The sequence below is a fragment of the Anas acuta genome, chromosome 2, assembly GCF_963932015.1.
Source record: "Anas acuta chromosome 2, bAnaAcu1.1, whole genome shotgun sequence".
Taxonomy (NCBI): Eukaryota; Metazoa; Chordata; class Aves; order Anseriformes; family Anatidae; genus Anas; species Anas acuta.
The window spans coordinates 135201233-135223446 of record NC_088980.1 but is presented as its reverse complement, the minus strand read 5'-3'; the positions used below and the strand labels follow the sequence as shown (position 1 = coordinate 135223446).

General features: G+C 38.6%; 1 protein-coding gene across 2 annotated transcripts in view; it reads right to left on the bottom strand.

Moving 5' to 3' along the window:
- Window positions 1-22214, bottom strand: part of CPQ (carboxypeptidase Q) — a 154285-nt gene that overhangs the window by 54210 nt on the left and 77861 nt on the right. For both annotated transcript variants that reach the window (XM_068672312.1, XM_068672311.1), the window contains exon 5: window positions 5359-5470. In XM_068672312.1, the coding sequence (XP_068528413.1) occupies window positions 5359-5470 (112 nt within the window). The remainder of the gene's footprint in view (window positions 1-5358; window positions 5471-22214) is intronic.

Sequence of the window (22214 nt, the reverse complement as noted above, 5' to 3'; positions counted from 1 at the left end):
AACGGTGAGAGAACAGAAATTCCTCCTTTACAGAAACAGGCAATCACCATCCAGAGTGGGACTGAGTGCCACAGGCTGTCAGTCCAACCTAGAGAGCTAAGTGAAGGTGCAATATGGCATCAAGATAAGTCTTGGGGTAGTTTTATAGGAACTTTTTATGAACAGCTGTTTAACTAGTCTTTCACCTCACCTAGAAAGGCAACTTCTTTTGTAAACCTCATGTGACGCAGGGACATGAAAACTTGTGTTTTAAATGACACCAGAGCCGTAATGACTCTACCATCAAAATGCTGAGGCAAATGGCATTGGCTATCTCCAAAGAAGCCTTTTTTGTACATGAACTAACAAATATAAAACTGGAGAATTACAAATCCAACCTGAAAACAGGACAGGTTTGAGGTTTCAGGACTGTGATTAATAACAGAGTTGTTCTGCAAAACAAGAAAACCCCAAGTTTCTTGTGTGCTGTCTCTCCTACAATTTCCAAATACCCTCACACCACATCACAGCTCGTGCAATACCCTATGGATTACATCTGTTTAAAGACAGGAACCCCTCAGCTGCTTCTCCCCAAAATACCCCTAGTGCCTTCCCATTATCTCTAAATTACACCCCAAAATACTCGCACAACAGTAGCAGCATTTGCTACTACCCCACAGAATTTGCAGACACAGGCAAAAGAAAAAAGACCTGGTGCTTACTCCAAAGCTACATGTGTGCTGATTAAACAGGCATTTGTCGTCATTCATAAAAGGATAAAAGCGGAGTTTCTTCCTGCCTTTTCCTCAGCTGGGACAGAAAGGCACTCATCCATCTCTCCTCAATCACTCATCTGCAAAGAACGTATCAGAACTTCATATTCTGAATATTTCTATGCCTCTATCAAATGTAGTTAGAATTGATCAAAAGGTTAAAAACTGAGGAGGGCTGGGGAAGGCGGCAGCTGACAGACACAGCTGCAGGCAAACTGCAGCACAGTTGCACAAGCTTACTGCCTTGCAAACCTTGCCTGCAGTACTGAAGGGCAATTTTTCAAGCATCAGAAGTCCTCAGATAATCGTAACAGCCACAGCCCCACTGATGGAAAGGGAGTTTTCCAGTTCAGACCAGCTAAGGGGCCTTGGCGCCTTTAAAGATGTCTCTATTCCCATAAAAAAAAAAAGAAGGAATAAAGAGCACCAACTGGCCGAAACTTTAATCTTTCTTCACATAAACAACTTCTGTGGAAATGCCTCCAGTTCTTTGTTTTTTTGAGCAAATTAACCACGAAGTAGCTTGCCAGTGTTCTTGCCAATCAGTGGCGTATATAAGCTTCAAGAACGCTAGGAAAAAAAAAGTGCATATTTTTCTTTCCCTTGTGCTTCGTTAAACATCAACGTTAACTGGGAGAAAGGCCCCATTTGGATACCATCAGGCAGAACGGCCACTAGTTGGTGAATGTTTCTCAGTTTGGCTTCCAGCAAAGCAAGCAGTGGGCAGAGCATAGCATGACACAACAGCAAGCAGAAATTGATAAGGGTGCATTGCATGAAATGCTTCTGTTCACTCAGGTCAGGAGATGCCTACAAGCTGTGCTGGTACCAACATGTGCACAGACCAGTGCAGACATTTATCAGTACACTGTAGTAAGCTTTTTTTTTTTTTTTTCTAGAGCAAAGCTACAAACACCCAGAACAGAAATGTGGGGTTCGGTTTCTGCATTGGGTGGCTGTGGAATAGCCACTTAGAGCACGATTCGCCTTGCTGTATTGTAATACATCTAAAAGTAGGCATTTACTCTGAATTTGCTGCCTGTGTATTGTCTCTGGAAAAGAAGGAGAGACAAAGGCACCTCCAGAAGATGCCCGTTCTCATTATCTTGGTGCGGAAGATGCAGAACAACTCGCCCCAGAAGATGCTTTTTCGTCTGACCCAAGGCTGACTCCTTTTGTCTCAAGGAGAAGCAACATCCACGTGAAATCAAAGAGTGAACTGGAAAAAAATAAATCCTACCAAAAGGAATAGGTTCCATTTTTTTCCCTCAAAAAAGTTGAAGTGTTGAAGTCTCTGTGTGAAGCTACTTGAGACTGTGCTACTGTTGTGTGGTCTTACAGTGAACATCCAGCTAACTGTTATAGTGTCTGGAAATCCGCAAAAACATCATTAAGAAAAAAAAAAAGATATGAACATAGCACAGAAGCTGTCAGCTCAATTAAAGTAAAATAAATGCCAACAATGAAGATTCAGAAAATATAAAGCTTAACACATTCAGTACTTATTTAGAAATAAAAATAAAAGCTGTTAAATATTTTAACAAGAGCAAGAAAATAAACTTCATCACTTAAAATGTAATTATTTAAACAGTTTTAATGATTTTAAAATTAATTTCATGTATTTGGTCCTACGCCAACAGCTACTAAATGGTTTGGGGAGGGGTTTTGTTGAAAGTACAGAATACTATTTGAACTACAATCCTTCTTCAAGTAATGCATGGAATTACCAAAATCCTAATTACCAGGCATAACTTGTGTCCACTTGCCATGCCCGAGGGTCACAGTGGTATCATGATGAAGTGCTATTAGATCACCTCTGAAAAAACTTGCTCAAATAGCATAGTGGTATCTTGCTTTTACGGAACCAAGGGGCTACAGCAGACATGGAAGCAGTAGTCCTCACTACACATAATGGAAGTTTTATTGTAAAATTTGTATTTCAGAGTGTTCACTTTAGCTTTCAGATCATGTATCTGCGTTTCTCAGATCAGTGATACAACACACAGACACAGATTTCATGGCTACACAACGCACCATGACTTTAAGAGTCCCAGTAAACAGCCAAAAATTTGACAAGTGCATCAGACAAGCCCGTTTAGTTGGCTTATTCCTGTGTATTTATGTCCACAGTTCCAGAGGCAATGCTTGGAAGTGGCGCACTCTGAAAATACAACTTATGGAATTGGTTTCGGATAAAGCTAATTAATTCACTTCTCACACAATCTGCACATCAGTCACTTTGCTGCCATTTTTTGGGGTCGGATTTTATATGCACCGTATGATTTCAAATCTGCACTAACCAATCTACTACGGAAGATGAAAGGCGCTGTCCCACGTGGCTACCTACAGGTTAGCTTGGATGACCCAGATATTCTCTCCCAGTTGTACATTCCTGCAGAACACTGGTATAACAAGAAGAGCTTGATACAACAGCTAACCAGAACAGAGGGCATCAGCAAAGGCTGAGATATTTCCCAGCTGAGAAAACAGCATTTCACCACAGGTTGTACAGCAAACACACAAGTTACTACTAGAGGAAGCCAAATATTTGAACAAGGAGAGAGTGATGCATTTCATTCATGCCTGAAAGGAAAGCCAGTGAATAAGAATTATACGATGCCACCATGAATTTGCCCTTAAGACGCAAAACAGTTTGTTCTGAATAGAACAGAATCAGCAAATACAGACACAATTTTTGTTCCTGGAGGTGGAGGGAGCATAGGCAATTTTCCAAGAATCATAAAAAAAGATTTAAAAACACTAAAAGAAAGAGTAGTCCTGGTTTCTTCTGTAGAAGAATCCTCTTTAGTTCACTTTTAAAGAACAAAAATTAAAACACATGTATTTTGTTTTCAGTCACATTCTGATATGCCAGTTATTCTGAGACTGGAAAAATGAGAGATAAGGGGCTCAAATAATGCAAAATAAAGAAACAGCAATACACAAAGATGTCTGATGTTCATCACTGCAGTATGAGAGTGGCTAATCTCATAACAGAGCTTGTCTACAAAGAGCTCTTCAAGAAACACAGATTGCTCAAGTGCACAAATCCTTCTGATTAGAAGCAGGAAAGGCTAGTTTCTTATTTAAACTCTGCCAGAGCCAAGAGCAGGAACAGCAGCTGATTTTATTTTTTAAAGGAATACTTAGAGCATTCCTACTGACCACAGGTTACAGTTCTGGAAAAAAGGAATGATGAGGAAAAATAGGTTCCATCTGATGAAAGCATCCACGGATATCAACGCAACAATCTCACAAGTCTGTTTTGATCTAGTTTTGAGGGGTGTAGTGACAAAAGCCCATATGGAAGTAAAAACAGCAAAAAAATACAGATCAAGGAGTAAGACTGGAATTTGCACTTCACAGATCAGAAATCACATAGCATGCTAAGAACAGCAGGACGCCAGACCGAATTTCGAGAGGCTAGGTGTAAGGAGAACACAGGCAGATGAACTGGCTGTTTCATTCATGACTAATTTAAATATAGTGCCAATTAGGTAAACATCTAGATGATCTCTGGCAGCAGTACCTGACTGTAGACCAGTCTGGGAGATGGTGGGAATGAACTGCATTCCCACAGCTGACCTTGGAGCCCCTTTACAATGGCTGTGCCACACTCACCCTCCAGCCTGTGAGGAACTACACCATCACATTACTTGATGAGACAAAATGTTTTGACGGGACACTGCGGTTAAGTTAAATTTGACAGAAGTATATCCCTGTAGTGATGAGACTCAGGTGTGAGCCTCCTCTGTCCTGGATTAACTTGCCAAGGAAATCGGCTGTAACAGCCCAAAAACAGAGTCCGAGAATACAGCAACATAAAATAAGCATGAATGACCAGGAAATCAGCCCTAAAATACAAATCTAAGAGCCTATCATCTTGATGGTCTAGCCGTATCTATCAGCATTTGGTGGAACAAGTCTAGGCAGGATATAAATTTGTTCAGGAAGAACATTCAAGGACTCTTAAATCTGAATTTCTGTTAAGTTTAGACTCAGTTTTGATTATTATCTTTACATGTAGGTGAAAAAAAAAAAAGAAGACAAGAGCCAGCATCATGGTCTGGATCCAGTCACAGATGCATGTACCTGAGAGAGATGTATATGAGAAATTATCAAGAGTGAGGTAAGAGTGTGTGAATTAAATTAACTGAGCAGCCACCGGAAAAGCAACTTGTAAGATAGAGAATGTGCTCAAAGACAGTTCTGCTTAAAAAGCAGGAAAAAAAAATATCAGAAGGCTGATATTCATGTGATTTCATGAAGCTTCATCATCACTAATACGGAGGAACTCATTAAGAAAAATTAAAAGATTGACTTATTTCTACATTACCTACTTACTACATCTTACACTGAGCTTTCATTCTCTGATAATGGTGACCATGCAGGCTCAAAGCACTTCCTAGATCATTGATTGATGTGTTGCTTTTGGATGACCCCTATGATGAAAGAAGGGGTTTAACAGACAAACTTGCAAAATATTTATACTAAGTATGAATATTTGTTCTCGGAGGAATGGATAAAATAGAAAATCCAGTTTAGACAGCACACAAAATGTTCTGGAAGTGAAATGCATTAAAAATATTTTAAATTAAATATTTACCCAGATCCTTAATGAGTGATAATGCTTCCCATGATATAAATGCTCCACCACCGTCATCCATAGCTCCCTGCCCAACATCCCAGCTGTCCAGATGTCCACTGACCAATACAATCTGGAAAAACAATTATGAGAAAATACATTTATATGAAAACAGTAAATCAGAAAAGTCAGTTCAGCATTTATGCATTTTAATGACTTTGTCATAAATTTCATTTTTTAGTTCAAAACGGGAGGAAAAAAACATTCACATGAAACTAAAACATTGTTCTCTAGTCACTGAACATAAATCTGAGATGGCCAAATGCATCCTACTGCCTCAAACCACTGCCTAAATCAAACTGGGTACGCTGTGAGGAAATGTTAAATGAAGAGTTTCGTGTTGTACATTAACAAAGTCCGTACTTTCCAGGACTACCATATTGCAGAATGGGGAAAATTTCTTTCACATTCCAGCCGTGTACTGTTTAAGCCCTTAAGTATGAAATTTGATTAGCTCTATTTCTGGGTGCATATGCAAGAAATACGAACGTAGACTGAAGCATTGCCAGGCAGAGGTTGTTGCTTTATTATATATCTATGGCTCCTACCACGGAGGACCTCTAATTTATTACTGGATCCCCTATGTGCTACAACAATGACAAGGTATTTTATAGTTCCATTAGTCATAAGGCAATTTTAAATTAAAAACTACATGGTAGCAAGTCCCAGATGGTTTTTCTGTGAAGAGAGTTTTGTGGCTACAGAGGATGATAGCACTGTATGTGTCTCCAGAAACACTTTGAACTCTTTTTGAAATGTTGACAAGCAGAATCACACCAATACCAGAACTCACAGAATCATAGAACAAGGGAATGTCTTGAGTTCGAAGGGATAATGATCATCAAGTCCAACTCCTGGCTCCACATAAAACCAGCCAAAATCAGACCACATGGCTGAGAGCATTAACCACATGCTTCTTAAACTCCATCAGGCTCGGTGCTGTGACCACTGCCCTGGGGAGCCTGTCCCAGTGCCTGACCACCCTCTGGGTGCAGACCCTTTCCCTACCCCCAGCCTGACCCTCCCCTGTCCCAGCTCCATGCCGTTCCCTCGGGTCCTGTCACTGTCCCCAGAGAGCAGAGCTCAGCGCCTGCCCCTCCGCTCCCCTCGTGAGGGAGCTGCAGGCCGCCATGAGGCCTCCCCTCAGCCTGCTCTGCTCGGGGCTGAGCAAGCCAAGGGACCTCAGCTGCTCCTCATACATCTTGCCCTCTAGACCCTTCACCATCTCTGTAGACACTCTCTGATTGTAATGGGGAGGTCAAAGAGAGAAAAGAAATCTGAGCTGAGCAGGCACAGCAATAAGTGTTGACGAAATGATACTACATGACAAAAGCAAGAGCAGAAAGCCTCTACCATGTCCTAGGAGTCTTTGAAGAACAGGTACCAGCAAAGAGCACACGTGGGATGTAGAAGTGTCCATCCTATGACAAGTCAGCACTGAGGAAAAACTGAAAGAGACCCTGGAGCACACGCCTGTGTCCTGCCCAGAACTGACCATACATGAAGGGATACTTCCAACTCCCTGGTCAGCTAATGTCAATGGGGTCTCAGAGTTCTGGCATGTAGAAGATGGTGAAAAACACTTGCTCCTCCTGCTACCTTCTGTTCCCCGAAGAATTAAGGGATGCCAATCTCCTGGCTTTTCATTCCAGCTTTCATTCATCATAGGACAACTACTCTAGCACAGATAATGAGAACAATTTTTCCTGTTATCAACCCTGGAGGATGAGAGTGTATGCTGCTAAGTGTGCAGCTAACATTGCAAGGAACTAACAACTTTCCTCCTCACATGAGAGATATCTTAGTAAGTTTTCACTGGTTATTAAAAATAACGTACAAACAGATCACGGACTGCAGCAAGACCAAAGTGTGCTCATCAAACCACAGCATTTTTTCATCCAACTAAATGCAATCTCAGGTAAAACAGCTAAAACTCCTCTTTGTATTTAATGAGGGCCTTGACAAATTACTGTATTGCCATGGCTCCAGTCAGAATGCACCACATCCCTTTATATTTAGAAAATGCATCATGAAATGTTTATAAATGTGTGTATGATAAAAAACAGAAGTGTGATGCTTTAGAAGCTGGAAAACATTGTGATCAAAACCCGAGAGTGACTTACTCTTTCCTTCTCAGATGCTTCAACTCACTTTTGTGCTTATCCAGCCTTGCCTAAACATGTGTTAGCTTTGCAGCCCACCATGATTTTCTTGGTAGTAAACAGACAGGTTGCAGCCTTTATTCCAAAACCTCTGCTCTTGCAAATATGTTTGAATTTCAACTGCAGGATCCTCTGCAAAAGCTTCAGATTTACTCACTGCAGGTATTCCTGCAGTGTAGTGCCAGGATCGTCCCCAGGCCCCAAGTGAAAGCCTGCAAACAGCAGGACTTTCAGGCACATTTCACTGCAGAAGTTTTTAATCTGTAGCCAGCCACTGCCACAACAGCAATATAGCTTCAAACCAGATAATCTAACAAAAGCCATGCCAGCTTTTGAGGTAGAAACCTTTCTGAAATGGAAGCAAAACAGCTATGCTTACTGTTACTCATTGGTCTTTTTGTTTTCTTATACAGGAGGACTGAGAGCACACACACACGCACTTGCACTGGGATGAGCCATTGCTTGGAGAGCTTGTGACATGTGCAGCCCCACTGCAACACATGCATGGAGGACAGATCTCAAAGAATGCTGCATGCCGTTGTCCTCTGAAAAAAAGAGAAGAGAAGAGAAGAGAAGAGAAGAGAAGAGAAGAGAAGAGAAGAGAAGAGAAGAGAAGAGAAGAGAAGAGAAGAGAAGAGAAGAGAAGAGAAGAGAAGAGAAGAGAAGAGAAGAGAAGAGAGAAGAGAAGAGAAGAGAAGAGAAGAGAAGAGAAGAGAAGAGAAGAGAAGAGAAGAGAAGAGAAGAGAAGAGAAGAGAAGAGAAGAGAAGAGAAGAGAAGAGAAGAGAAGAGAAGAGAAGAGAAGAGAAGAGAAGAAGAGAAGAGAAGAGAAGAGAAGAGAAGAAAAGGAAAGGAAAAGAAAAGAAAAGAAAAGAAAAGAAAAGAAAAGAAAAGAAAAGAAAAGAAAAGAAAAGAAAAGAAAAGAAAAGAAAAGAAAAGAAAAGAAAAGAAAAGAAAAGAAAAGAAAAGAAAAGAAAAGAAAAGAAAAGAAAAGAAAAGAAAAGAAAAGAAAAGAAAAGAAAAGAAAAGAAAAGAAGAAAAAAGAAAAGAAAAGAAAAGAAGAAAAGAAAAAAGAAAAGAAAAGAAAAGAAAAGAAAAGAAAAGAAAAGAAAAGAAAAGAAAAGAAAAGAAAAGAAAAGAAAAGAAAAGAAAAGAAAAGAAAAGAAAAGAAAAGAAAAGAAAAAAGAAAAGAAAAGAAAAGAAAAGAAAAGAAAAGAAAAGAAAAGAAAAGAAAAGAAAAGAAAAGAAAAGAAAAGAAAAGAAAAGAAAAGAAAAGAAAAGAAAAGAAAAGAAAAGAAAAGAAAAGAAAAAAGAAAAAAGAAAAAAGAAAAAAGAAAGGGCTTCGAGTGAAAGGATAATTGCAGTATAAAGGATGTCTATGCCACAACCTAAACGTCGCCATGTGGTTTGTTTACTTAGAGCAAAAATTGGTTTTAGAAAGATAACTATTCACTCTCCTGGGAAATGCAACTTGAAGCTGAAGTGAACTATTTACATCAAGTTTATAAACTCATTGAGAACCAAGTTTACAATAGAAACAATGCCTTGACTTTAGCAGTGAAAGAAGACGGCACTAATGCTGTTCCCTGGCAACAACCTCAACATGAGTGTCTGATAGGGAATTACTCCTCATTTTTGTGAACAACACATATTGCAACAGCAGGAAATTTTGAATCAGAAGAAGGTGGTGTAATCCTGTTTGGGATTACAGACTCCAATCACAAAGCATCTTTACCAACTCCAGTACATTACACCAAAACAGATCAAGGTTCAAGTAGATTGAGAAAGTCAGATAATTTTATGGATGAACTTTCACTTAAATTGACTTAAGTGGATGCCAAGAGCAATTACATAAATACAATCAATGTACTTCTATGTGAAAGCTTTTGCAGAACTGTTGTTTTTTTTTAACTATCATGTTTCTGCAGCACCTACTAAAATGAAAGTTTCAGCGATCTGTCTGATAGCTAGCCATAGACATTCTTAAAATAAGACAGTTGCAAAACAACAAAAACACTAAGAGTGTGTTTATCTTGGTCTTTAGGGAGATAAAATGTATTTGGGACAATGAATGGGAATATTTCTGAAATTCACACTAAACCACCATATTATTTAAAACAATATTATAATTCTATGTTCACGTGGGATTGTAAGAAAGGCAGTTTAAGTGAACAAGGAAATATGATTGTTATATTTATAACATTGCTTTCAAATCTGTTACGTGGCTCTCACCTCCAAATCTGCACACAGGCTAATGACTTACATTTGCACAAAACACCCATATAAAAATGTCAGCACATGCCAACAGAATGTAATCACTGCAAAGCAATTTAAGTAAGTATATGTAAGTATAAGTATTTGTTCTAAATATACAGAGAAACCACAAGCATTTGTATAAGACAGGAAAAATACAGCAAAACACATTTGACAAATGAACCAAAAACACATTAAGATAAGATAGCTTATGTGCCACATGACAACTTAAGATTTGGCATTCCTGCAGTGACACAGCTAAAAAAATAAGACCGTAGACACAGTCCTGATACAATGCAACAGGAGAAGTGAAACTTGAGGTAACATTTCAAATAGATGAATTATTCTATTTCCATCTGCACTAACATTATGATGCCTTTAAGTCATGCCCAGCATTTCAATCAAGCATCCTAAAATGTTTTAAAATTTACATTACATTTTATATATTTATAAAACTATGTATTTTTGTATTTTATGTTTTAAAAATAAGATCAGAAAGAGGAACCACCCATTCACACACTTCTGCACATGTCATGGGGTTATCCTTTTAAGCACGATGGTTTTTGCCACTACAATTAATCTCCCATTCCATATGTATTCACACATGTTTATTCAATTTGTCACATAATGATTCCGTAAAATGTAGATGAACTATATTCTGCTTGGTTTGAGGGTGTTTTAGGAAAAGTCCATTTCACTTCTAGTTAGTCTCCATAAACTCACTTGCTCGTCTACAGGTACGAAGCAAAGGCTTCTTTCCATGCAACATTAGAGATGATAAATGATAGATGTTAGGAAACATTTTCAGTCATGGAATCCAATCTAGAATAATATTTGCATCAAGTTTTAAAAGCCAGCATTCAATGTTATTTCGTGCCACTCAGGTAGATAGATGGTAATGGAAGAGTAATGAAGCCATCATTCATCCTTGCCCTTCATGGGTGAAGAAGACTTCATGGAGAGAGGTTAATGTCCTAGGACCTTTAATAAAGTAGGACCTTTATCAAACATCTTTAGCCAAGACACATTCAAACCCCAGCTGCCTGAAGTTCAAACTAAAACAGTGAAGCAGTCTAGAGTAACTCAAGTTCTTTTCAACTGCTTGTCTACATTTTCAGCCAAATACGGCCACCATTTAGTTGTTTGCTCGAGCACAGTCTATGGTGTTCCAACCCAGTTGATGAATTACCTGGAAACTCATGAAAAGCATTTCTATTAATATTTTTTTTGGTGGTTCTTCCTTCTTCACTTTGCTCCTGAACAGGACCATCTTTAGCTCTGTGTAGCTCAATGAGGTATTACACTGTTTGACTGGATACTTTATTGTCAGGAATCACCTCCTTTCAGTGCATGGGGTATTTGTACAATACATAACCTATACATATGAACACCACATACAGTTGATCTATATCTGGACTAAAATTAACGGAAGACAGAAGTCAGTTAATAATTAGGATCCTCAATTCAATCCAATCCAAAAATTGCCAATAAATCCTCTCCTTCCTCAGACACTTGTTAGTCTTCACACAGACAAACATTTTCTCACTTCACCATTTTCTATTTTCCCCAGACTTAAACAAAATTTCTGACACTAAGTAAACCATGACTTAAAAATTCTTACTGCCAGCTTCTCAGGCAGAGGAATCCACTATCTAATACAGTCCTGTGCTCCTAAGTATAGGGAGTAAATCTTGAGTAATCTGCCCATTTGGGCAGTGTAACAACTATGAACTGCCAGATGGCTTCAGTTTATAAGAACCTGAAGATTTTCTTCATTTTTCTGTGTTAACAACAGAGAGAGAACAAGGGAAAAAAAGGAAGACAGCATATCACATACCTAACTAATGGACAAATAAAACAGCTGGCAGTCCTAAATTTAAGCCCATCGTGGTTACCTTGCCTTCAAAACTATGCTTAAACAGTCTTCACATACACCAGTTTGCAAACTGAAGTAGTAAATCTGGCATGTCTCTCAGTCCCAGAATGTATGAGCATCATCTACAGTAGTGCTTTCAAATGTGGTCTGGAAAATGGCAACACCAAGCAGTATGTTTTTCTACAGTTTACCCACATAGCAAAACTGGTTACTACTGTCCACTGTCACCTCCCTCTTAAGTAATTCTTAGTCTGCAGACTGTATTCTCTTCTGCATTTTTAGAAAACAAACAAACAAAAAACCTGTCGTCTTAATGGAATAAAATTTTGGTGTGTAATCATGTCTTTTACCCTGACCCATTTTCTTCATTATTCTTCCCCAATCCTCAACTCACCCCTTCAAATCATGCAGCAAAACAAATGACAAATTAAAGAATTATCTACCATTCCTGCTCAGTACTTCATGTCCAGGCAGAATCACATTCCTTTACACGAGCCAACATTCCTTAAGTTTTAAAATATTTATGATAGATATTTATTTGTATCATCCAGTAACATTCTGTAAATCAGTCTGTTGTCTTTTCCATCAAAGGCCTTCCTAAATCTAAACAAATCAGCACTTTTAATCCTATCTGCTTAAAAGACTGCAGCAAATTTGTCTGGCTTGATCTTCCCATCTGGAATCCAACTCAGCTCTTCCAAAACAGAGACGCTGCAGTCATTAGAAGGAAACTTCTCAAGCACAGCATAATAAAAATAACTATTTAAATAGCATTTGCATGGACACTGAAATTGGTATCAATACTGCAATTATTTCAAACTCTGCAGGGGAGGAAAACAAAACTGCGAAAGCAGAGTGCCCATCAGCAACATAGCACTATATGGCACAGAATTGGAATTAGATTTACATGTGAGGTTAGATATGTAAATATATAATATGAATATTTTTGAATTTAAACTCTATTTTAAAAAGTGTAGCTCATTACTACCAGACTTATCCAGTTATGTTTAAACAGAAGTCTATTCTTTCATGTGTAATTCCATCAATTTAAGAGCTAAATTCAAGCACGTAACTGTATCAGAGATGTTCAGCTGCAAAAACAAAACAAAACAAACAAACAAAAAACCACTTACTTGATAAAAAGTCTTTGTGAAAGTTTACCCTGAGCATTTTCTAAATAATTGTTTTGGGCTACAAATATGTGAAAAAAGATTTGTGAGTTTCTGTACTTGCCTTTTAAGAAAACAGTAACTGTCTCCAGTTAAACTGCAATTGGATTAAATCATGCTCTAAATGTAAATCAGGAACATTACCACATTTAGTGGATTTTATTTCGTGTATATAAGAATATTTCTTCAAATTAGTTTTTAGCTTTGGTGTCCAAATGATATGACTTCACTGTACATCTCCTTTTATTAGATTTCATGCATATTACGAATGGTTTTCAAATAATCAGTCTTGCTGTCTCAACTAATTTACAGTCCTAAAGATACAGCAAAGTTCAGAAAGAAAAAAAAAATGATTAAAACAAAAACTGTCTTTTCTACTTAATAGGCAGCATAGTAAGTCTTAACTTCCAGGCTTCTGATTAAATGATAGATCTGCACATGAAACAGAAGCAACTCGCTTAGTCACACAAAAATCAAACCCTATTATTGGTAAAAAGCTGATTAACCTTCAAAGAGCCTGTGTGTCAGAATATACAGTAAACTCTTTAAAGCTGAATCTGCATTTTGCAAAAGTGGTTGAAAATAAAGTGTACTCAGAAAGTATTGCAACAAAACCTTCCTGTTTGAAGTCAAGCTCAAAACCACTAAGTAGTGAAATAGCATGGGCTGATAGCATTTATGAAGTATAGGATGGTGAAGGAGAAAATTAGTCTGAAAATAAGCTATTACTGATAAGGGAACTGTAGTAAAGGTAGAAAGACACATAAACTACATGAATATTCAAAAGATAACCTCGTATTGCAATGATTACCATTTTCATATAAATGTTGGATTTTTCGACCTAGCATTTCCATATTTAAGTTCCCTAGAATCTTTTATTTAATATTATTTTATTTATTTGTTTATTTCCTATTTCCCAAGCTGCAACATTTCAGAAATAATGTTATTCTTCAAAATGCTGCTTCAAAAACAAGGATTGCAATTTATACGTTTCAGTCCACCTCTTAGGGGTTTTAAGAGTAAAAATCATACCAATAATGACTTCTAAGCAAATTAGATTATCACTGGAATACCACTTACACTTGCATAGAGATGATGCTGTAGAAGCCATGTTTATAGATCAAAGATTAGCAAAGAACCTCTGCAAATGCCCCTGTTATCAAAGCTGAAAATGTCTGATTTGATGTGTAGAGAGTAACAATCCTTTTTCTACATTTACCAATGGAAGATTTCCCTTCCATATGTAGCAGATGATTTATGTATGTAGAAATGAATTATTTCGTAGAGTCTTTATTTATGTATTTTTCAGTTTAGGGAAATATATGATTCCACCACATTACTACAGATTTAGCAACATTCACAAATGTTATAGGTTTAAAATATCTTTCATCAGATATTTAAATTAATTTCAGCTAAAATAAACATTAATGATGCCTAGTGTTTCATTGACGTATTAACCCAAATCCTATGCTAAAACCATATGCTGCACCCTATGGTACTATGCACCGTTGGCAAGCATCACTTCCTGAAATTGTAGATTTCTGTGCAAAACGTTACAAAGCTATTTTCTTTTCCTCTTCAGAACACTAGAGGACCCCTTAAGTCAGACCCCATGCCCCACTGTCACTGCCTTAGAGCATTCAGATGACCCAAAACGCCCTGAAAGCCATCCAAAGTAGCCAGCTCTGAACTATCCTGAAGAAAGTACATTTCATTTTCCAAATTCCCAAGATTGCTGTTGGAAGCAAGTCAAATAAATCCTTATATGGTCATAATAATATCAGAAGACTGCAAGGCAGAAGGCTATAATACATAACATTTATGTCCCAGTGCCAGACATTTGGAATCAGAGAACACTTGAGATTGGAAGGGACCTCTGAGTGCTCATCTACTTCCACACCATGTTACAGCAGGGTCAACTTCAACATGATTGTACTGTCCAGTTGGCTTCTGAAAATCTCCAAAGATAGAAATTCCACAACTTTTCTGGACAAACTGTTTCAATATTTTTCTAACAGCTATGTTAACGCAAGCTTTTTTGAAATGTGCCCTACCGAGACCTCATTGCAGCATTCAGAAGCCAAATCGGGATTCAAATGCTGTCAGCTCACAAGCCTACATCATAATTTTACATCTCTAGAAGCATTTACTTAATTCACCGCCACCAGCTGAACACAATGAAAATGAAATTCTTGCCTTTTACCACGCTATTGTCCTTCACCATTAGAATTGGTTCGTCCAAAACTGTCTCTATCCCACATCTACAGTCAGAAAGATCTATCAAAAGTGACAATGGTTTTGGTTCCTGGTTCTCTAGTAGAGGTGGCTCCACACCTTTCTGCTGCAATGGCTAAAACCTTCTGCTGTCAGCATTAAGTATTTTCATGGTCACAGATTCACAGGCCTACACTCACAGCCATAATTACAGCCATAAAGGAGGCTCTTCTGATGCTCTCCTCTTACTCCACAAATCCACACTTAGGCCAGGCTCCTGCCATTCCTTCCTTGGCTACTTAAAAGATTTCATTGTGAACTATGCTAAAACAACCCAATTAGTCCTGCATTTGATTACTGTAACCCTCGGTCTCTACTGGCAAGATCAGCATTCAGGAATTGCAGATTACTGAGAAACATGGGAAAGTCTGGAGTGAGGAATACGTACCTCAGTGCAGGAGAAGCGAGTTAGGAAACATTTAAATGCATTAGATATACACAAGTCCCCAGGTCCTGATGGGCCACTCCTTGAGATGTCATGACAATCAGTGAGGCTTCTGAGAAATGGAAGAAAGAAAATTTAACACCTTTCCTCAGAAACAGGGGACCCTGGGAACTACAGGATCTAATGCTGGCTTCATAGACAAACTGGTGAGGTATGAATTAGCTGTAAGGACAGTTATGTGGGCTGAAAACTGGCTGGGTCAGAGGGTTGTGATCAGTGTCACAAAAGCCAAGTGGAGGCCTGTCACTAGTGCTGTGCCCCAGGCATCGATACTGGGTCCAACCATGTTAAACATTTCCATTAATGACCTGGGAGATAAAACAAAACACCCCCTCAGCAAGTTCACTGATGATACAGAACTAGGAGGAGCATCTGATAAACCAGAGAGCTGTGCTGCCATTCAGAGGCACCTTGACAGGCTGGAGAATTCAGCCCACAGGAGCCTCATGAAGTTTAGCAAGCAGAAATGTGAAATCTGTGTGAAAAAAAAGTGTGTTTGTACACTCCTGTGCAAAGTCCATTGATAGAGCAAGATGCAACAAGCACACACAGAAACAGAAGACATTCAGTTTAAAAATAAGGAAAAAAATATAGTAAGATTTTTAAATCACTGAAACCACTACCTAGAGTGGCTGTGAGGGAATCTCCATCCTTGGAGATATGCAAAACACAAGCCCTAAGAAACCTGCTCTATCTGACCTGGCTTTGAGCATGGGGTTGGACTACATGATCTCCAGAGATCTCTTTTTTTTTTTTTTTTAATTATAATATTGATTCCAGTATTAATAATTCTCATTTTGTGGCACTATAAATAACTCACATTTATTTTGGCTCTGAAAATTTCATTAAAGAGACCAAGAAGCAGAACACAACTTGGAAATCAATTCCACCAAACTCAAGTATGTCCTTCAGTATCCAGACAGCTGAAGTACAATTGTAATCTTCAATATAGTATTTTACTGGCACAAGAAGAAAAGACTTTTCTTCTACTTAGGGTAGTCAGAATCATGGTAGAAAATTAAAGTTGGTACGAAATCCATTTCAGGGAATTATTGCAATTTTCATCTAGCACTTTTATGAACTGATGCAAGAACCCTTAGAAACAGATCATTATTTGGCTTGCAACATCAGACTGTCTTTATCTTACATTGATCCTGAAAGAATTGCTTTACATATTGTATGAGACGTGTCTTCAAAGTCTCAACATCGTTTCCAGATTACAATTCTTCTTTCAGCAACTACAGTCCCTTTGGTTTCCTTTATTTTCAGAAAATTAAAACAGCTTTTCTTCTGAGGTAGAATGCAGGCTTAGAAAACCATGAATTTCTCAACTCTAAATTCAAATTAGTTAGTTATATTGTATTGATCTCTTTATCAGTAAAATGGGACTAAACAACTGTATATTATGTAGAGATTCAGCGATGATTAGCATTTATTCCTATTTTAATGAGAGTGTTTGCAGAAAGTACTAAAAAATCCCTGCATTGTATTACTGGAAATTATTGGGGCTGTACCTACACAAATGAAAACTCAGTCCACAATTTCTAGTACCTGTCTACAACTCCAGGAAATCAGAAGTCGTATTCACAGAGACACGGATACGTATTTGCATCTAACACTGACTTTATTTCCCTACTCGATTCCCATCAGTGTATTTCAAAAACCATGACTTTCGATACAAAGTGATAGCTCCCCCTTCATGTTCATCCATTCCCAACATTTTGTTTATTCACTATCATGAAACTTACAGTATGTTTGGCAAAAGTTTCCAGCAAGACGGAGAATATGTTGATTTATCAAACTCAACTTCTGGAAAATAATGGATTAGACAACAGCTGTCAGGATAATTCCCAGGGTGGAATTTCTGCTGAAAATCTGTCGAGTTTCACTTTATTACTAGAACCAGTAATGCAACAGCTCTGGAATTCATTTGGAGTGCAGGGGACTTCAGAAAACCTGGTGCAAAGTGCAGCTGTGGCAAAACGGGAGAAGACAGAGGCAGCACACACTTCAACAGGTTTGGCAGACCACAAGGCTGGGAAGTATTTAAAGTGCAAGAGTCCTCTGGGCACTTCATGGGTATTGCCTATTGCCATCTTTTAGCATACCCACATCCCAGGCACAAAACTCTGCATCCCTTGCACAGAGATGACAGCAGATAGACAAGTCATGGCTCTGGACAAACCCTGGAGAAAGGTGGAAAGCAACTCAACTGTAGTAACAGGAAGGGATGAGGTATGTAAGCCTCTTGTCCTGCCCCATTCCAAAATCATGATGTAAATACCACAGGCTGGGATATCAGAAAGGGGAAATTATCCTGTATGAACTGGTCCAGCTTGTATGAAACATCTGTGCTTTCACTGGAAGGGACTCATCCTGAAAGTGGGAGAGGTGTCTTTGTGGCCACGCTTGGGGATGGAGCTGAGCCATGCTTTGCATACGGGTCTCCATCTCCTCCCTGTCAGGTGCCTTAGGAATGGCTGCAGGCCAAAAATGTCATTTGACATTTTTCACCAGCACAAATTACTGCATGTCCTGCACAGCATGGGAAACTTTCTGAATTTGTGAACATGTTGGCAACATGTTTTTTTTCCCCTGTGTTCAGATACAGAGGGGAAATCCGAAAGAAAAAGACCAGAAACACAAGCAAAGTCCAAGGTATACAGTTGGGTTTGTGTGATGTGGGTTTCTGTCTAGTTGGACTTATCCCCAAATTTACGTCCCTAGGCCTCTCAAAATCTGTCAGTGCTAACTAATACTCCCTGTCACTCACTTCACCTTGCACTCGAATTCCTGACCTTCACCTGAAAGGTTCGGTGTCTCATTGCCTGTGCCATCCCCCTGCAGTTTCTCTTCCTGTGGCTGCAGGTTGAAATACCTTATTTACTTAACCGTCCCTGCAGCCCCCAATTTCACACATGATAGAGGAATGTAAGCTCATAGCAATTCTGACATCTTTATAGCACTGGCTAACCAGCTGACAAGCTCTGCTGAGCGCTATTAGATAGCAGTCTTCAATCACCTCCAAAATATGCATTGAAAGGACCCTACATTCACTCAGCCTCCACAACCCTCACGCCGGAGTGCAATAAAGATGGTTGATTTTTTTAATGAAACATTGTGTCGTACTAAAATTATTATTGCTGTACTATTTGTACTTCATTTCATATCTGTTTGTGTGGAGACGAATTTAATTTCTCCTTCAGGCACTGTTCTCAGAGGCTCCTATTCTAATTTTATTAGGTTTTGTACCTTTAGCTGTCAGAATTAAACACAATGGTTATCACAGTAGTACACAAAACTGATGTTATGTCCCAGATTAGTAAGTCTGAAAGGCATGTTTAGTTAAGATTGTATCAGGACTGTACCTGTTTAAATGTTTTAATGGTTGAGTGTTCAAAGAAACTAATTCTATACTTTAAATAAAGCTCCAACGAGATGGCACACAGAGAATTAGGGGCATGGGGAACAAAATTCTCTTAATGCATCAGCTCCAGTCCTTGTTATCAGAAGTAGCTGCATTAGAAAATCTGTTCATATGTTTATCATTACAGTGCATTCAGCAATTTTTATTCCCATGTTAGTGGGTTTAATAACACAACAATTTCAGAATAACTGATAGGAATCTGTAAGCTCTCTCTAAACTCTTCTCCCACTGATATCTTGTAAAATTTACTACTGACTTCCCAAGCCATTCTTGGATGCTTCACTCCCGTTGAAAGAAGAAAAGATGCTTGAAGGATGGCCAGCATTTCTTATCTCCTCCACTTTCTCCCCAGGAGACTCAAGCCATTCTGCAGACAGTTCCCTTTTTGTTTACACATGGCAGGGACAGACAGCAGGGAATGTGAGCAACTGGCTGGTTCAAAGGTGGTAACACTGGAGGACAATGGAATTATGGCTTTAACAAACGCTGATGACAAAATAAGGTCAGGACAAGCAGGAAACTTGATCTTTTACTAGACTGGTCTTCTAGCAAGCATTTACTTGGAGTTTGCATGTAACAAATGAGACATAATGCAAATTAACTTGTTCTATTACTACAATCAAAAAAGGCAAAACTACTCTGCTTGGAGAAAGCTGCTCCCAAGTACAGCCCCCCTGCAATGCACATATCCCCAAAACATGTGAGCTGCACGCTTGTTTTCTGAGACCCGTACATTCACATAGCCCACAGTATATTTGCAGATTTCATCCTGATAAATTCCTTTCCAGCTGCAGGACATCTGATACCTACAGTGCTACCATAATTATACCATTATAACTGTAACTGAGACACACTTAAGTAAAAAAGACACAGAACTGAAGTATTTCTAGGGCTTTGCCTACAAACTTTGCAATCCAACAAGCAACCTTACTGTCACTTTCTATTCCACAAGTGATAAAGATGCTATTCCCAGTAAACACGTTTTTCTACAAAAGCTAATGTTTTTTCTTTAAAAGCACACTACTGAAGAATTTAGCAGAAGTAATGAAGAAGTCACATGAGGTACAGAGAAAGCTGCAGATAAAGAGTTTCTACAATTCTGTAGAAAGAGTTGACTCAAGTTCAAGCGTGTCACCAGAATTGGCCATGACACTCATTGCCAGTACCATTAGAATAGGTTTGAGGGGAAAAGATTTATGTAAACAGCTCCTCGGGAACAGATCTTGGCAACTCATATATTAATGGCTGCGTAGTAATGTTGTTTGCTCCGAGAATGTCACCAGTGAAGGCAACTGAATATCAGACGCTCAGAAAACACATAAACATATACAAAAAACGTGCTAGACTGCCTCAACAGTGATCTATCCGTGTCTATTGAGCTATAACAGATTCTGGTAGTCAGGAAATCTCTCCAAATTACCCCCATGAAACACTGAGAACCAGGACCAGGTTGTAAATGTATTGCAGGAAAAGCTTTTAAGTGGTCATAAGGGACCTCAGTTTCCTCTAGGAATAAAGATAAAGCACAATAAAAGCTCAAGGTACCTCTTAAGCAGTAACATTTTAAGTAGTAACAAAAGTTGTGCCAATGATTTTGCATCCCAAGGTTGTTTTGGTGTCCCCACACACCACCACGGCTAACAGTGGCTGGAGCCCTTCCTTCACCCCCTCTCCAGATTAGAGATTAATCCACATTAATCAAGACTGCTCCTGATTAGCAGTCGTATCCCTATTTCACAACAGTTTTCAGGAGCAAGAAAAACTTAACTTGTAACTTGGAGCTTGCAACTAAAGGCTCCCTCCCTGTCTCCCCATCCTGACATGATTTCTCTTACAGATATAAGCAGTCAGCCAGCTTTGGTGTGTAGCTGTGGCTACCAAACCATAACGAAACGGCGTTGCTCTCCTCACGTTGTTCCTCTCCTCTCCCACTGCCCTGACTTGGGCTGAATCAGAGCAGCCTTATCTGAAAGAAAGGAAAACAAGCACTGATAGTAAGGGCAGAGGGGAGAGAGTAACCTCCACTCAGCAACCAGAGATGGTGAAAACGAGACATTGCGTTCCTGGAAAGCTACTTTATTGTCCCATTTCATTATTTTTTTGCTGCCTCTCCAATATTCAACCTCAATTTCCTCTCAACTAATTCAGCCACCAGAGTCTAGTTATTGACAGTTTGACCACCGTGGAGGAAGCAGAGAAGAAAACCAGAAAACACTTCATAAAGCACCATACATCTTCAGTACTTCATAAAGGACCACATATCTTCGGATATGATGTGTGTACGCACTCTAACCAGAACATGGAACATTTCAAGTACCCCTAAATGCCCCACAAGTTATTAAATTTTTAGTTTTCGGAATCTAATCTCGGATCATCAAAGACTTAAATCAACAACAGTTTATATGGAAAATGAGATGCACATGTTTTTCAATATGAGAAAATGCACGCACGCACAAAACACAATGGAGTGTTACAAGATTAAAGTTCACTTAGTGTGACATTTGCAGCAAATTCCTTTTCTGAAGTAACATTGTGGAACCTAGAATTAGACCCAAACCAGAGAAGTACATTTTCTTATACTTGAGGGGAAATACTGATGGTTAGATTATCTAGGCCAGCAATAACAATGTGTTAAAATAAAACAAAGGATCTGCCTTTAATGCTTCTGTTTTCTGTTATCACAAAGCGTTTGTTTTCCCCCAAATCCAGGACCTTATACACAGTTTTTCATAAACCCACATCTTACTGGATATTAAATCATATTTCTTGTCTCCAGCCTGCTATTAAATATTTGCAAAGGCATTTTCCTCGTGTCAACAAGCCACAGCAAGAAAAAGTGCTTTTCCAGGATTCTCAGTAGAAAGGAAATAACTGCCAAGTATATTGCTATATTATCAGAAGTAGGGAGCAGTGAACATATGGCCAGTGGTGGAAATTCCAGGGAACGTATACTTGGTTTTTGTTTATTTGTTTGTTTACAAAGACCTCTTGAATACAAATACTTTTAATCCAGACAATGCACAATGCCAGAGACATCCTAAGAAATTAATGTATAAGCTAAAAATACTTTGTTCCCAATTCTTCCCTCCACATCTGCAGAGCCTGGGCTGTATTTGGGTTCATATATTTTTCTATATTTTGTATATTCTATTTTCTATATTTCTATTTTCTATATTTTGTATTTCTCTATATTTTTTTTTCTCTAATTGAAAC